The sequence below is a fragment of the Lontra canadensis genome, unplaced genomic scaffold (assembly GCF_010015895.1).
Source record: "Lontra canadensis isolate GAN:19392208 unplaced genomic scaffold, GSC_riverotter_1.0 scaffold2, whole genome shotgun sequence".
Taxonomy (NCBI): domain Eukaryota; kingdom Metazoa; phylum Chordata; class Mammalia; order Carnivora; family Mustelidae; genus Lontra; species Lontra canadensis.
This window is the reverse complement of record NW_022630996.1, coordinates 27,726,068-27,742,963: the sequence shown is the minus strand read 5'-3', so window position 1 is coordinate 27,742,963 and position 16,896 is coordinate 27,726,068. Positions and strand designations below refer to the sequence as shown.

General features: G+C 37.2%; 1 protein-coding gene across 9 annotated transcripts in view; it reads left to right on the top strand.

The window, feature by feature from the left end:
• The window catches only part of FOXP2 (forkhead box P2), a 547,280-nt gene that overhangs the window by 481,400 nt on the left and 48,984 nt on the right, over positions 1 to 16,896 (top strand). For 7 of the 9 annotated variants that reach the window (XM_032871040.1, XM_032871025.1, XM_032871034.1 and 4 more), the window contains 3 exons: positions 3,085 to 3,222; positions 4,338 to 4,541; positions 6,145 to 6,310. In XM_032871040.1, coding sequence (XP_032726931.1) covers positions 3,085 to 3,222; positions 4,338 to 4,541; positions 6,145 to 6,310 — 508 coding nt within the window. The remainder of the gene's footprint in view (positions 1 to 3,084; positions 3,223 to 4,337; positions 4,542 to 6,144; positions 6,311 to 16,896) is intronic. The other 2 variants (XM_032871054.1, XM_032871069.1) reach the window with 1 other exon arrangement.

Sequence of the window (16,896 nt, the reverse complement as noted above, 5' to 3'; positions counted from 1 at the left end):
ATATATTTCGGAAAGTTCTCCATATATTTTCAAATATGATGCTGGTCTTACCTGTTTAAATACTGATAAAGTAGCATGATCTCCAAAAAAAATTTCTTGTGTACTCAATCTCTACCCATCTTTGTCAGGGAATTCTTATGGTAGTTTGGAGTGACAAAGAAGTGCATGGAGATTTTAACAAAAGTGATGGAGGAGGAGTAAAGGAAATGTATCACTTAAAGTGAGTTGCTTAAAGTGGAGAAGTTTTGCATTTTGAAAATTACTGATTTCTAAACAAGGCAAGTGGAGTGGCCTACATATAACATGTAACTGATATTTGGTGCAGGAAAATCTTTATTTTCTATTTATTAAAATAATTCAAATGTTTTATTAGCTTCAGACATTCCACTTGGGATGAGCTTGTATATGTGGATTTAGAGATTAGTACTGGCTTCTTTATAGTGTTAGAAATCCCTCACAAGTGCACCTGTGTTTTCCTACATATATAATTAATTTTGATTCGTGTTTTCGTACATATCTTATGGAGGTAGAGTAGTCAATTATGTGTTAGTTGGCTTGTCTTTCTGCCTGTCTTTGTGCATGTATATTGTCAGTTTTAGATGACAGTTTTCTAGAAGGAAAGACAGAATCTGCTTAAAACTTGGAGAGTATCACATATGTGTGGTACATATGATTTGAAGAGGAGGTGGAGGTTGTGATGGTTATTTTTATGTTCATAAATTTTTCGTTATAAGGGAAATACAAACCATTTTAAAAGTAAAAAAAACCTATCCATAGTAAAGGGGCTAATGGACTCTAAAATGCAAAGGCACAATTTTTGCTTAAATTTGCTTATATACCAAATCAGTCACAGTTGCAACAAGCTAGAGTCACTTAATTTATATGAGCTGAAATCTAACTGTAAACTTGCAGTGTATTATGACAGGCCTCCATTCATAAAACTTCTTAAAAAGTGCATCTGTCATGAGTCATGTATAACAAGTACTTTTCCTTGTAGATATGTAGATAATTAAGTGAAAGCTCCCCATACACTAAAAAGTGATTAGGGTCTTAGATGAGAGAAGTGTGGCAAGTTTTTATCACATGATAGGCTTTCTAGAAGGTATATATCTGTGTGTATGTATCTCTATTTATGTATTTGGCTGTCTACATATATGTAATATCTGTCTACATATATGTAGTATCTGTCTTTCTGTCAATTTGCATTGGCAACCTTCTTAGAGATTAACATTTCTTTCTTACCTTGTCTTTCATTTTGGTTTGATTCCTCATTATTTGGACATAATATGAGGTAAACGACTGGTGGAAGAAAAGCTATCTTTGCAATAGATTAATTTTAAAATTGCTTGTTCTAACCATTCTATTTGTTTATCAAGGCACAAACAATTAGGTAAACTCGCCATTCAATTTTTAAACAACAAAACACTTGGGCAGCCTGTTGGGTCAGTTAATTTTATAGCACACACTTCAGAATGCCTTTTATTATGATAAATTCAAAGACAGTAACCTATAGGTATGTCAGTATGTTCTAAAAAATGAATCCAGAAATACTTGTGAAAATCACTGAGTTTTTTCTGTCATAATGTGTTTTTTTTTCTTTGTGTTATAAAACTAGATTTAGTCAATCCATATTTTAAGATAGCACCATGGGATAGAAAAGACAGTTATTTCACTGTATTAATTATATTAATTATATATTATATATGTTATATATAATATATACAATTTGTTTGTTTGAGGAAGGGGAGATTTATCCACCCTGGGTTTCTTTTATTTTTTTCTCTCTGCACTTCTTTTTCATTATCAGTTTCTCCTTTCTTCATAACATGAAGCGCCAGAGAAGTTTTTAGCTGTGTAAAAATGATGATTAAAATAGTGAACCATGTCTATTAATCTTTTTCTGTTTTCCAAGACACACTGTTGTCCCATGGATTTGTTCTGAAGCAGTATTTATATAAACACTTGCTTTTATTTATAGTAAAAGTGAATTGTTTTTTCTAGGAAAGAAAGTGATTGCTTTTTCAAAGGTTGCAAACTTGGCAAGTTGACACGTTGTTTGATTACATGCTGGTTAGTACAAGCAGTGCCTTCAACACGGCACAGCTGTGGCCTGGCCGGCCAAGCCTCTACCTCAGGCTTTCCTGCCTATGAGGTTCTCACACTCACCTCTCCTGCCATTCTCTTTTCTAGAACTTTCTCCTTTGCTCTTTCTCACTCTGTATTTCTCTTGCCTCTCCTTTCTCCTTTGTTTCTTTCTCTCCTACCTTATTTGCTTTTCCTTTCGACTCTGTAATTCTCAGAGCCTTGAAAAGAAAGAAAATTTTAAGTAAAATACTTTTTTTTTCAGTTTCATGAATAAGTTTTAAGTAATCTTTCAATTTCCAGACTCCGTAATTTAAGTCTAGTTAGCCTGAAATAAGAAAATGTTTAAAGAAGAATACTTGGCTTCTGATTCCTTCTTCGAGAGGACCTGTCTGGGTGCCTATTTCCTGGATATACTTTTGTATATGTATCCTCTATGAGCTGCTAAATGTGCTCATGAAGTAGTATATATTACTAGATGTATTTTTCTAGTACTTCTGTTTTTTATATATATCCATAAAATTTTCAAGATAGTGATTATGTTTTATGCATAAGTCCTTTCTACATACATCCTCTTTACTAACTTTGATAACTGTAACTTATATGCATATTTTTCTAATTAATCTTTAGAGTTTATTTTAATCATACCTTTAAACCATTTCAAAAGGCTTTACATTGATAGCACTATGACACTGGCAATGTCAATGATCAAGTACTGAGAACACTGATGTGTAATTGTTTATTTTTAACTCTGCTAGTCAAAGCTCCACCATTCAGCATAATATATAGGAGGTAAGGGACATAAAGGTAGAATTCGATCGAGTCTGATGCCCCTGGAAGGCCAGTGTCTAAACACTGTGATGCTCTAATATTATTATCAAATAGGATGTACAAATTGTTAGTCATCATTTCTAAAGAATGTATTGGAGATGCTGTATAACTGTGAAGTAGGTGAGCAGACCTTTGGTTATGACGGCCCCTTTTCTTTCTCTCCCTGTACAGGTGCCTGTGTCGGTGGCCATGATGACTCCCCAGGTGATCACCCCTCAGCAAATGCAGCAGATTCTTCAGCAACAAGTCCTATCTCCTCAGCAGCTCCAAGCCCTTCTCCAGCAGCAGCAGGCAGTCATGCTGCAGCAGGTAATGTGGGTTACCTGCTTTGGTGTTCTAGCGTGGCGCAGAAGGCGTGCACCGGTGGTCGACAGCACCAGGACCTATCTAACAGTCATTCTCCACTCGAAGGGACAACTGATCAGCATGCAAGAACATAAACGTAGCATTGTAACTGCAGGACTACGTAAGAAAAGTTAGATCCCTTAGTCTTTTTACATTCATCCAAGTCTAGAATAAGAGCGGAGAGAAGCATAGCGTCAACATGGAATGGACTAATATTTAAATATTCATATGCTTCCTACGTTTGATCTGTAGACATGCCACAAAAGTGCAAAGGGACTTACAAATAATTCTTGCCTTTAAGACTCCACCACTTTAGCACTCCTTTTTGCTCAGGGAAGTACAAAATTTGAACTGGTCGTTTGGTTGCAATGGGAAGGTGACATCCTAGATTTTTCTTTCCAAAATATATTCAGTGTTGAAGCATAGGAAATATCTACTTATAAAAACAAAATTAAGCAGCTAAGTCACTAATCCATGGACGTTACCTTCTTTAAGGAACAAAACTCATGCTCCTAATATGTACCTTGTTGGAGCCTCGAGTGTACTTGGACTTTATGTTGTAGTCTTACTTATCGTAGAGAAGAGAATGTTTTAATTACGATTTAATTACCTTGCTGTCATCTGTGGATGATGACCACAGCCCATTTGCTTAGATTTCTAAGTCTGACATTCTTCTGTACATCTGATGAATGAAACATATTCCCTAATAAGACCCAAACCACCTGCTTTTATGTAGTCATCTATTTGGGCCTTGCAAATGGTAGGATAGAACCTATTTTTATACCCTATCGGGATCTCAGATGCAATCATTTAGGGTATCCATGTGGTTCTGGCCCTTTAGCATATAGGTTCTCTGTGCCCTTTTGTTTAGTAGGAATTTTTGGATACTGGATTGGAAAATTTCAGAGCTGCCTTGGAAAAAAAATGTATGTAGATTTGTCTCCTGGCGTCCACTGCAGATTTTTTTTTTTTTTGGTTGTTCTTGGGAGGTGAATCTTAATGGCTGCTCTACCATTTGCCAGTCTAGAAGAGTTTAGGAGATTTATAATACATGCAACTTTTGCCTTTATTTATTAAAGTCAAAATGGTTTATTCAGCAACAACTACAAGAGTTTTACAAGAAACAGCAAGAGCAGTTACATCTTCAGCTTTTGCAGCAGCAGCAACAGCAGCAGCAGCAGCAGCAGCAGCAGCAACAGCAGCAGCAGCAGCAACAGCAGCCGCAGCCCCAGCAGCCCCAGCAGCCGCCGCCGCCACCCCACCCCGGCAAGCAGGCGAAGGAGGTAGGAGCCGCCGGGCCCGCTGCGCTGCCCGGCAGGGGGCGCCGCAGTGCCAGGTGGGGACGGGGCGCCGCAAGGCCAGGGCCGCCTGACGCCACCCTAGCACGAGGCTCTCGCTGTCAAAGATGCGTTATGATACATTTTTACCCCACTTACTAACAGTGACAGTAGAACTCTCCTGCTCTCCTTTTTTGTAGCATGGGACTTGAGAGTTACAATCCAATGCTGCTGTCTGTCGCCTAATGTTCACTAATGAATCACAATGTACAAAGAGCAAGCTCTGTGGTGGACAAAGTACTGATTATCTTGTATTCACCGTGAATCTAAGTTGGTGAGGGAACCTTATTTTTCTCAGTGGTGCAGCTCAGAGAACGTGCATGCAAATGTCGCCTGCGGTTGGGAGGGTGGGGGGAACGGGCTCGGGGAGAAACCCGTAGAACACAGATTTCAAAGTCACTGGCCCCTGATTAATGAACTGCTACTGTAGGTTTGGAGTGGCGAGTAGAAAGTTACAGTTTGATATGCTCATAAATCAAACTGACAAGCTGGCTTCTCAGGCCTAGCTCACACTTGTCAGCAAACTGCATCAAATATAAACATAATACAAACAAAACATGTTGAAGTAGTTAAATTGATCAGCAGGTATCAGAGCCGTTGTCCTCAAGCTGCCCATTATGCAAACGTACAGGAAACAGTTTTGACCTCCTGAGGCTTTGTTTCTGTTTGGATTTGTGAATAGAATTTCAGACAGCCATCAACTACAGAATAGAAATTGCTCCCTTATTTCTCCGGAGGCTTTGGGCAATCCACATGACTTGCTCCATTATGCAGTCTGTTTTCCAGTGAGCGCATCAGAAGTTTCTCTTTTCCCCAAACTAAAAAGGAAAGGTCTTCCCCAGCAGCTTGTCTTTCTCTGAAGTGTGACTGCCTTCTCATACCCTCCTGAGTCCAAAGAACTCTGGTTTGTCTTGTAATGCCTCACAAAATTGGAAGTTATACTTTTCCTTATTATCAGGGCGCTTTGTCTTGCCCTGAACATAATTCTGCCTTTAATATATTCCAGCAAGAGAGGAGAGGAAGAGAGAGAGAGCTAACAGGCCTGTCCTCTGAAGGCTACAACCCAGTTTACTAATAGATCGCTAGAGACCGTATTCATGGGCCTCTGCAGACCAAACTTACTCAGTAGGAAAAAAAGAAAAGAAAAGGGGGGGAAAAAAAAAAGAAGGAAGGAAGATAGATAGGGGTGTTGAAGTTGACTGTTTCTCTAAAGTGTGATTTTTTTTTTTAGTGTAGATAAGCTTACTATCACCCGCAGTAAGCCAAGTACTTTATAAGAAAGTCCAAACCTTTGTAACATACTTTTGCTAGACCTCGTTCCATACTCTTTTCGCGCAAATTCCTTGGTTCTCTGCTGCTGTGTAATATTTGAAAGAAAGGCAACCGAAAATCTTGCACTTGCTCACATTCTGCTTTTGAACTCTGACCGCGGAATGACCATTCAGAAACTCACCGGGGCAATGAAAGCAGTGTGCATTTCTCTGTATGAGAGCGGTTGGCGCAGACCGTGTGTTCCCCGCCGTTCACCGGGCTGGGTTTTCTGCACCAGCAGCAGCAGCAGCAGCAGTTGGCAGCCCAGCAGCTTGTCTTCCAGCAGCAGCTCCTCCAGATGCAGCAACTCCAGCAGCAGCAGCATCTGCTCAGCCTTCAGCGTCAGGGACTCATCTCCATCCCACCTGGCCAGGCGGCACTTCCTGTCCAGTCGCTGCCTCAAGGTACATACAAAATGTGGTGCGCTCTCCAGTCCTTCTGTTGCCCTTTCTCCCATTTCACGGCCTGTCTGCCTTCTACCTTGAGAGATTTTGCTTTTATGACCTACAGGTTTATTATTAAAACACAGTCGTTAACGCAGTTGCATGGCCCGTTTTCTTGAGACTCAGAGATTTTACTACACACTGCTTTCAGGTGTATAGTAAAACTGCTTCCAAGTGTTTTGTTAGATATTAAACGCATATTTATTAGTCTTATGGCAGAAAATAATTTATAAGGGCAACACGATTTAAGCACTATTGAAAATACACTGAAGACTTGGGGAGAATTAGATTAGTGGGAAGGCTAACAACACTCCATTTAACGAAAGTGAGCTGAAAGGAGTTTTGGTGGAGAGCTGATTTTAAAAAAAGAAGTTCCTAATCTTCACACTGACACTCACATGTACAAGTCCGTATGTCTACAAAGGACAGTCCATTCCAACTTATGCTTCCTAGGACTTCATCATACGCTGTGGGACCCTAATCTTATTTCCTCTAAAATAATATTGCCTGTGTGTATATTGTGAATTATAGCTTCAAAAAACTATCAGCTGTATTCTTACTTGTTTTTCTGATAAGAAAACTTTGTGTGGACTTTGATAATACAATAATATAGTACAGTAATACAGCACTATAAATTATACAATTGTATATATTCATCATTTACCCAACTTCTGGGAAATGGAAAGCATTCTTGGCTTAAAAAAGATAATGTTAAACAAAATGACACCCTGTGTGCTAAAATTCTTAGTACAGGTTAAAGTCAGATATCATTAAACTTCACAAAACATATTTTCTTTTTTTTTTTTTTTTTAAGATTTTATTTATTTATTTGAGAGAGAGAGAGAGACAGTGAGAGAGGGAACACAAGCAGGGGAAGTGGGAGAGGGAGAAGCAGGCTTCCCGCTGAGCAGGGAGCCCGATTTGGGGCATGATCCCTGAGATCATCACCTGAGCCGAAAGCAGACACTTAATGACTGAGCCACCCAGAAGCCCCATAAAAGCACATTCTAATTTGCATTTGGATTTTGTTGGAACAAACATTAATCCAAATGGACTGTAATTATATTTGTTACAAAGGGACTCACATTGTAATAGTATTTTTTGTTCTTTTTTCTGACTCAATAGGAAGAAAATCAAGTGGCTCAGTCAGTTAAGCATCCAACTCAGACTCATGGCTCTGGGTCAGGTTGTGATCTCAGGATTGTGAGATCAAACCCCATGTCAGGCTCAGTGCTGAGTGTAGAATCTGCTTGAGATTCTCTCTCTGTCCCTCTGCCCACGCGTGTTTTCTCTCTATATATTTCTCTAAAATAAATAAATCTCATAAAGAAAGGAAAATCAAGAACAATTTAATAGAAAAAAAATAAAATTAGGCCAATAAAAGACAGGTCTTTAAAATGCACACAATTTTGTTTGGGGCACATGAAATTTACAATTTTATGGTAAATATTTTTCTCCTTATCAAATCACTATCTTCACGGCATGTTTTTCTCAGAATCCCCTCCTTCCCTTAACTTCAGATCCTCTGATTCACCTGGCTGAATAACTCCTAGGAAATCAAGAAAGATAAAGTTTAAGTAGTGAAAGAAAAACGAGGCAATAAACCCACTTTTCTGCACCATTCCAAAGAGAATTGGAATAAACCGTGGTGTCCCTGGGCCTGTGAATGTTCTATGCATAAACTGTTGTTCTTCGCAAAAATAAATATCATTTGAGGACAAATGAAGAAATAAGTGTAAAGACAAGAAAGCTGTGTATAAATTAATTCAATGTAAACATGGATTTCTTCGGTAGAAACTATACTAAAACAGAACCAATAAATTTATCTCATTTTTTTCAATAAAATTTATATGGAAACCTATATTTAGGATCTAATCATATAAGCATCTCCTCAGTAGAGAGAAGCATGAGCTACTATGATTTTATTTGAGTAAAAGCATTGAAACAAACACTTCAAGAAAGCTTAAAATAGATGTTCACAGAAGCAAAATTCAATTTAAGTGCGATATTCTTCCAAAACAAGCATACAAATATCTTGCCAAACAAGGAAATTATTATGATATAACCATTTTAATAGTTTTCAAATAAAATTTTTCTCTTATTTCTGAACTTTTTAAGTAGAATTATCATTTTTTCCTTCTTTTCTACTTGTCCATGAAATGTTGTGAGAGATTAAATGCACAAGATAGAGAACATCAAGGAAAAAGAAACAAATCTGAAAACACACCTGGGTTTAAGCAGAATATTTATATTTTAAACAAAAAACATGAAGTCATCATTGTGTTCTCACTGTTTAGATGAAGTAGTTTGAAAAGTGCCACTGTGGAGACTCACCAGCCAAACATAGGCAGAATTCGTCAGATAAACCAGCTGTAGTAAAGGAACATAATTGCATAGTTTGGTGCTGAAATCCCAAAATTGGAATGGAAGAAAGTAGAAAAGTAATTGTTAAATAATGTAAGCCCTGGAATTATTTCTGCCTTAGCCACTGGTGAGTTCAGATTAAAATATTTCAAATATCTTAAACACTTTTATTATCAGTTTCCCAGTTCACTTTGCACCAAGTGTTTGGTTGGCTGATTGATTAGCCATGCAACCACATAGGATTTTTACATGATGATGATCTTATTGTTCCCTTAAAAATAAGCCCTATGTGAAGTATTTACTCCTATGATTTAACACAGCCTCCTCAGGGTACTTTTTAAAGTTCCAACTTCTTTCAAGACAGAAGTAACAAAATTATAATAATTTTGATAAGAATAGGCAATTTATAGGGGCACCTGGGTGGGTCAGTTGTTAAGCATCTGCCTCTGGCTCAGGTCATGACCACAGGGTCCTGGATTCGAGCCCTGCATCAGGCTCCCTGCTCCATGGGAAGCCTGTTCTCCTTCTCCCACTCTCCCTGCTTGTGTACACTTTCTTGCTGTGTCTGTCTCTGTCAAAAAAAAATAAATAAAATCTTAAAAAAAAAAAAGAGTGGGAGATTTATAGACATTTTTCTCTGTATTGTAAAATGATGTAATATGTTGTACTACCCTTTAAAGTAAATTATTTTAAGTATTAAGCATTTAAAGTCATCATGAATATTACTATAATATTGGATTTTAATGTAAAAGAGACAATGAAATTACTATCTCTAAATGCACATATGGAGTGAGTGTGGGTATACAGGAGTCAAATACAAAAGGATGGATTTGTAAATCAATATCAAATAAAATACTGATTATAAAGCTATTTACTCCATGGATAGTACAGTTTACATGTCAGCTGTAATTACTTTGTGACATGTTATCATGTTCAACACCACTGTCTATAGGTAATAGGAAATTATTGTGCACGCACTTCAAATTTAGATATGTTTTTGACATGAGATAGAAGTCACTGTATTCCGATACACAGTATGGTCACGGGCTTCCTAAGACTACAGAAACTAAAATATATGTGGTTAAAACTTTCTTTCATTCCAACTTTCCACGTTTTTGAATTTATAAAACTGATTTAAAACATAATGCTTTTGTGACCGTTCGGAAAGACCAAACAGGGAATGCTAGATTATCTAGCCAGCACTAATGTGAACTAACACCTTCTAGAACTAGATGAGTTTGGAATGAGAAAACTGTTGAATAATAAATAAAATGAAATCTTTTAAAGTAAAATATAATATTTTACTTTAAATAATTTATGCTTTACTACTTTATTTAAAGCAGTAAAGCATAAAAAGCATAAATCTACTTTATTTAAAGTAAAAATATTTTACTTCAAATAATTATTACTTTAATAATTTATGCTGAGTTAGGCATGTGCTCAAGTTTGTCTTTAGGATGAGTATTTGGCCAAAATCAGCTATTTGGCTTTGACTCATTCTCTGCTTATGGAAATCTAAATAGCCAAATGCCTATTTCAACATCACTTCTGGCATCTTGTTTTTTTTGCCTGATCTGTGGTCCTGTGCTTGCAGAGATCACCATTGTATCTCATCAGAGTAACAGCGCCAACAGTACAAACAATGCATGTCCTGCAGAATTACTGTTAGCATCTTAGTAGTCCCTTTTACATACCAGTCTGTCTCCAGTTTGCGACTTGGAGAGAAACTCTCCTTTGGGGTTTTACATGTGAAAACTCCATCAGTAAGCTCAAGTTTAAATGTACATTTATTATTACAGTAATAAAACTTTGCAAAGTTAATCATGAATGCTGTTAATTTTATGTATAAAAATTAACTTACGGAGCCTGGGTGGCTCAGTCGGTTAAGTGACTGACTCCTGATTTCAGCCCAAATCATCATCTCAGGGTCGTGAAATTGAGTCCTGTGTGGGGGCTCCGAGGTAGGCATGGAACATGCTTAAGATTCTCTCTCTCCCTCTCACTCTGTCCACTCTAACCTCCCTCTCGAAAAAAAAACGAAAAGAAAAGAAAACATGAAGACTAACTTACAAAACATTAAATACATAGGGAAATATGAAGAAGGTTGAGTTCGTTTTTGAGAAGATGTAAATAAGATAGAAAGATGAGATTAAATTATATCATAATTCTAATTGTCACATAATTGGTTTACCTGCATGCATACATTAAAATTAATTTATATCCATTTAGGCCCTAAGTTTTTTTAAAGTTCCCTTTGTCACTTCTTTATATCTTGAAGGAAGACTCCAAAGCAGAATGTCAACTTTGCCATATTAAATTTCATGATGGGGAAAACTGAGAAAATTATGTTTTTTTTAAATAAAATATCAAACTTCAAAAATGCAGCCTATAAAAATTTTAATAGCGAAATCATAGAAGGAATTTGTTTTTTATATGTATCAGAAGTATTCCAGTATCCCAGAAGTTCCTTCTTTAGTGGAGATATTTGCCTTTGGTCTCAGTTTTAGCCAAACAGCTGTTTTACTCCTTCTAACTCAGCATTTGGGCAAATATACACTCAGTGCACCTTTCATTAAACACACGTTTTAGAGACAGGCACTACACCTGCAGGTTGAAGGAGGCCCCGGTCAAATATAAATCAATAGTATGTTAGGTTTGGCAAATTATAAATGAACACATAGATCTCTGAAGGATAGCCCAGAAACTAGAATAATGGTTGCCTCTGTAGAGGGGAACAAGGAAGCAGACAGGGTGGGTAGGGAAATTTAATTTTGCAATATATAACCTTCTTTACAGTTCAGTTATTTTGGCCATGTGCATGTCCTAGTGTTTTTTAATGGAAAATTTAAGATGAAAAGTGAAAAATCACCTGATAATAGTTCAGTAATTCAGATCATTAAATATCAAATTGTTTTCACAAAATATATGAACGATACAAATATTTCTACCCAAATTTGCCTTCATCACTTTTAATTATACGTAACCCTAGAACATAAGCAAAGTACTGTTAAATAAGATAAGCTAATTTTAAAAATCACAGTAGACTTACTTTACATCATAATGTATAACAATTATTTATTTAATATTAAAAATTAATTAGTAGATCCAGCAAATGAAAGGACATTGAAAGAATCTTTCATTTTTGAGTGTGAAAAAGCTGCTGATGTAATTTTTACCAGTAAGTAAAGCCATTGAAATTTTTAAACCTTGTGTGCCCCAAGGATGTATAATCTAGATGTGAATTATCAAATTTTAATTAATTCTTAGCACAGCACTTTGTCACCCAGTAGTTACTCCACATACTCTGAATCCAGGATTAAGGAATTATTGTTTAATTGCTTTACCTGTGGTATTACATGTGATTTGATTAGGAATTCATCCTTTTATTCATTCAACTTCCAGAAAAACAGACCTTTAACGCTTATTTGTAGTACTGGCAGTGAATCAGAGTAAACCCAACTTGTCATCCCAAAGCCATCACCCATTATCATTTCTTGATTTTCTGTCATCATGGAATTTTAATTTTAAAATTGCATTATCATACAACTTTTTGGCTCTAGGGTAGTCTGTATGTATCCTTGAAGTAAGTTACTAAGAAAATTGAGTCATCCTTACTATTACTCTGTAATGGTGTGGTCCACTGATTCCCAGATTGCCAGCCCCCTGGTGTTCCTGGCACTTGAACAGCTCAGTATTCATTGAGCTTTAATGCATGGTGGACACTCCTACAGGCACTGGGGACAAAGCAGTCGAGAAAATGGACAAAAATTCCTGCCACCACAAAACTTACATTGTAAATTAAGTTAACATGTATAGTGGTAAGTGCTAAGGAAAAAAAAAAAAAAGGACAAAAGAAAGAAATGGAAATGGGTGGGGTTGAACTTTTAGACAGGGTGGCCAAGCACAGAGTCCTAGAAAGAGGTTATGTGAGCAGAAACCTAAAAATGCAAGGAGCCCTGCCACACATTAGCTCTAGAGCTCATTACTCAACTTTTCTCTTCCTCAGTGTCCTCATCTCTCAAATGGGAATATAAGAGTATCCTGGGTCTTAGATTAGCACTGAAGCGTGGAAAAGAGTGATGGGTATATCAGAAGCACTGGGCAAGTTTCTAATAAAACAGAGACGAAGACTGAGTTGGGGGGTCAGAGAAGCTATATAAACAGAAGCTTAGAGGGGTTTTTTTGTTTTGTTTTTTTTTTTAAGATTTTATTTATTTGACAGAGAGAAATCACAAGTAGGCAGAGAGGCAAGCAGAGAGAGGAGGAAGCAGGCTCCCCGCCAAGCAGAGAGCCCGATGCCGGACTTGATCCCAGAACCCTGAGACCATGACCTGAGCTGAAGGCAGAGGCTTAACCCACTGAGCCACCCAGGCGCCCCGAAGCTTAGTTTTGAAGTAAGCTAATTTTGGGGAAAAAATCTTCAAGTTTATGAATAGGCAACCTGCTGTTCAAGAGAGGGGCTGGCTGGAGATCACATAATTAATCCTAAGCCTACACCCAGTATTTAAAACTGAAATAAATCAGTATAATTGTAGAAAGAGTTTGTTCCTGTTGTCTTTCTTTTTATCCTCAAATGGATTTATAAAACGCTAAGTTGAACAAGAGACTCAAAATTTTGTTGTTGTTGTTGTTGTTCCTAGACATCTTAGAACAGATGTACATGTTAACATTAGGCATGAGTCTCCAAGACACAGGCCACAGACCTCTTCAATTTCTTCGATTAGGACTGTTTAGAAGAGCACTGTTGCGTAGAACACAGTTTGGGCCTAGTATTGTTTGAAAAATCAGTTAATTCTTGCAAATCACCAAAACTTCAAAACTCACAAAACTTTCAAAATTCTGCAGAAGTTATTGGTTCATTGTTTCACAGTCATAGTTTTATATCCATAGAAAAGAGCTAACCAAAGTGTAGATGTGAATAGTTTTGTAAGCAAAGTGATAGTTTGCTTTTAACAGTTTTCCTTCCAAATTATCTGCACATTGGAATCGTGTAGAGCTTCAGAAGCAGACTGGTGCCTGTGTCCTACCTCTAGAAACTGTGATCTCGTTGGTTTGGACTATAGTCAGGGCATCGAAAGTTTTAAAATGTCCGGAAGTAAATCATACTTCCATCCAGACACTTTAGGGAACCACTCCCACTAAAAGGAATCCCTTTTGGACATCATCTTTTCTCTGCCCCTTATCTGTAATCTTTAAAAGCCATTTTCTTCTTCAATTAATTAAGGATCCTTATTTGGATAGTGAACAGGTGGCTTATTCATCAGATGTTTATGCGCTTAGTATTTGTTGCCATATCATTGTGACATCATGCTGTTACCACTAATTTTCAACACAAATGACTAGTATAAGACAAGTCTGCTTTTAAAAGGTAAGTGGATACTTAGGTTAACTAAATTATTAATAAAATTCAAAAACTAAATTATTAATAGCATCTTTAACTGATATAGTCTCTAAAAATACCTAATAGTCTTCAGTCAAGATATAAAATTTTATCAGAATCAGCTAGGGCCGTTTATAATTCTTTAGACATTGGCCTTCCAGGATGGCAGTGCCCATGAATACTATGGCCCTCAAGAGCCACAGAACTTCCGCGTGAAGACCCAAATGCCTTCGAGATCTGTGTGAATCTGTTGTAATCAATTAAATCAACTACTGTTTATTGAACACATACCAGGCACTGCTCTTGGCACTGGGGATAGATAGGTCAAGTAAAAAATCACTACTCTTACCAGTTTAAGATTACATTGCCGTAGAGGAAAACTGACGATAACGTGTAAAGCAAACAAACGAATAATATAGTTTCAGACTGATAAATGATTTAAAGACAAAGAAAGCAGGGTGAGGTGACCGAGAATGGTAGAAGGCAAGGTGGGGAGGGGCGGTGGTTGATGGGGTGGTCAAAGACCTCTCAGAGGAGGTGACCCTTGAATCCTCTGAGTGACGGGAGTGAGGAAGCCATGAGATCAATGACAGAGTCACCTATGCTGTGGGAAGAGCCAGGGCAAAAGCTGGCAAGGGAGCAAATGTTCGATGCATTTCAGATGCAGAAGAAAGCTGGGGTAACAGAGTGAAATGTAGAGAGCAAGCGATAGGTGAGGTCAGAGAGGCAGGCAAGACCCAGACAATAAATGCCAGCATCTGACAGGCCACAGTAGGGTTTTTTTGTTGTTGCTTGTTCCCCTTTTATCTTGTTGTGGTTTTTGTTTGTTTATTTTTTGTTTTGTTTTTTGAAATGTTCTGGAAAGCCATTGGAGGCTTTGCCTGGAAAGCCCAATGGCCTACATTTACATTTACATTTACATTTACATTTACAGTGATAAATTTGGGCTGATATGTGAAGAGTGGTAAGTTATAGCAAGACAAGGGGGAAGCGGGAAGACAGGAAAGGAGAACCATGGTCTAGGCAAGAGTTGACGGTGGGGCAGAGAGGCAGAGTCAGACCGTGAGGTCTCCCATGCAGAAGACGTTGTCGATGCTGCCACGAGAGAGGGTTTGCTAGTGGAGCTTTGCTGTGAGGACACCTAACTTGTACAGACAGGTAATCAAAAAGTTTGTCACAAAAGTTTCAGAATCTTAGGTTAAAGCTAGAGTTAAAGTAATAATTAATGATCTTTATAAAGAAATTTCCTATGTAACCGAGAAATACCTTCCTTTATGAAGCCATTCTCTTTTATACAGGAAAAATAGTTTTTAATAATTGGAAACCTGAGTTAGCTTGCCTTTTCTTCAGTCTTAGGGTGTTTTAAAATCTTCAGGAGCCAGAATCACCAAAATGATAGCTTTCAGTAAAGCTATCTGTAAGAAATTGTGATAGGCATAGCAATTTAAGGTTACCACTGTGATGAATAATTTGACCAGAAGTTATGTTTGGAGCAGTGAGAATTCTTCTGTCACTTTGGGCTACTTACCACGATGTCTGGATTGATGATTTTTCTACCCACAGGGGTAGAGGTGAGAGGGCTCACCATCCTCGCCATCATGTTCTCTTATCGTCCCCTAGTCTCCCCTGCCTGTTCTATCCTGCTCCTCTCCCGCACACCTCGGGATTGATCCATATCACTTAGAGCATCTGAGGTGGGGGTGGGGGTAGTTTGACTAGTACTTCCACCCTCATGTTAGACATTATAGGTGAACTTAATAATAAAGAACCTAGATTTTGGAGCCACAGTGCATTAGGTGTGAATTCTATCCACTAGTTACGAGTGTAGTGATTTGGCAACATCTTTAATCTTTCTAAACCTTCACGCCGTGCCCTCATCTGTAAAATGTAATGATTCCTAACATCAGGTGAGGTTAATTGAGATTTTGAATGTAAAGCACCAGACTGACTTTAGCAGATGCTGAATAAGGGATAGCAATCATAATTGCAACTGCATTTTCCCCCGGATATCTTTATTCAGTAATTTTTGTATTTTTAATATAATATTTCCAGAGCAAAGGCATTCAAATCAGACTGCCTGGATTTAAATCAGAGCTCTACCACACAGAAGCTTTGGGACCTTGGATACATTTTTTAACCTCTCTCTCATTTTGTTTCCTTATCCATGAACTGGTTAAAATATAGTTATTGACTCCATTGGATTTAGTGAGGATTAAGAAGCATAAGGTATAGAAAGAATACATGAAGGTATAGTACTTGGCACATATAAGTACTATTTTATAACTCAAAGACTGTAGACAATAATCTCTCAATTCCTTATTTCAAAATTATAATTAAAAGCTAAAGCATTATGCCTTAATTTTCTGTTTTCTTTCTTCATAAATCTGGTAAATTTGCATGATCTGAGCCAGGGTATTGTTTAAAATGAGTAGTTTTTTTATTCTGTCGGTCATAAAATGAAGTTTCCATATTATCTGCTTAATTGATCCATGTAGGTAATCATATTATTGGCTTATTTAGCACCTCCTAGTGAAACTCAATTATTTTGTTTGCCTGTCTGAGAAAGAGCAAACTAAAACTTTGACAAAGTTGTCAAATGTATTTTCCTTCTGAGTTGAATGTTTACTGTTTTTTTCCCCTGACTTTTTTTTTTGTTTATCCTCCTTACCCTTTTCTCTTTTCATGTCTTTTGATACATCTGATTTCCAATTCTATTTCTTTTTCAGTTCCTCGCTGATAAAAACTTAATACCAGCAATAAGTAAAAGCTACTGTTAAAAGTTGAATAGTTTAATTTTCAAATA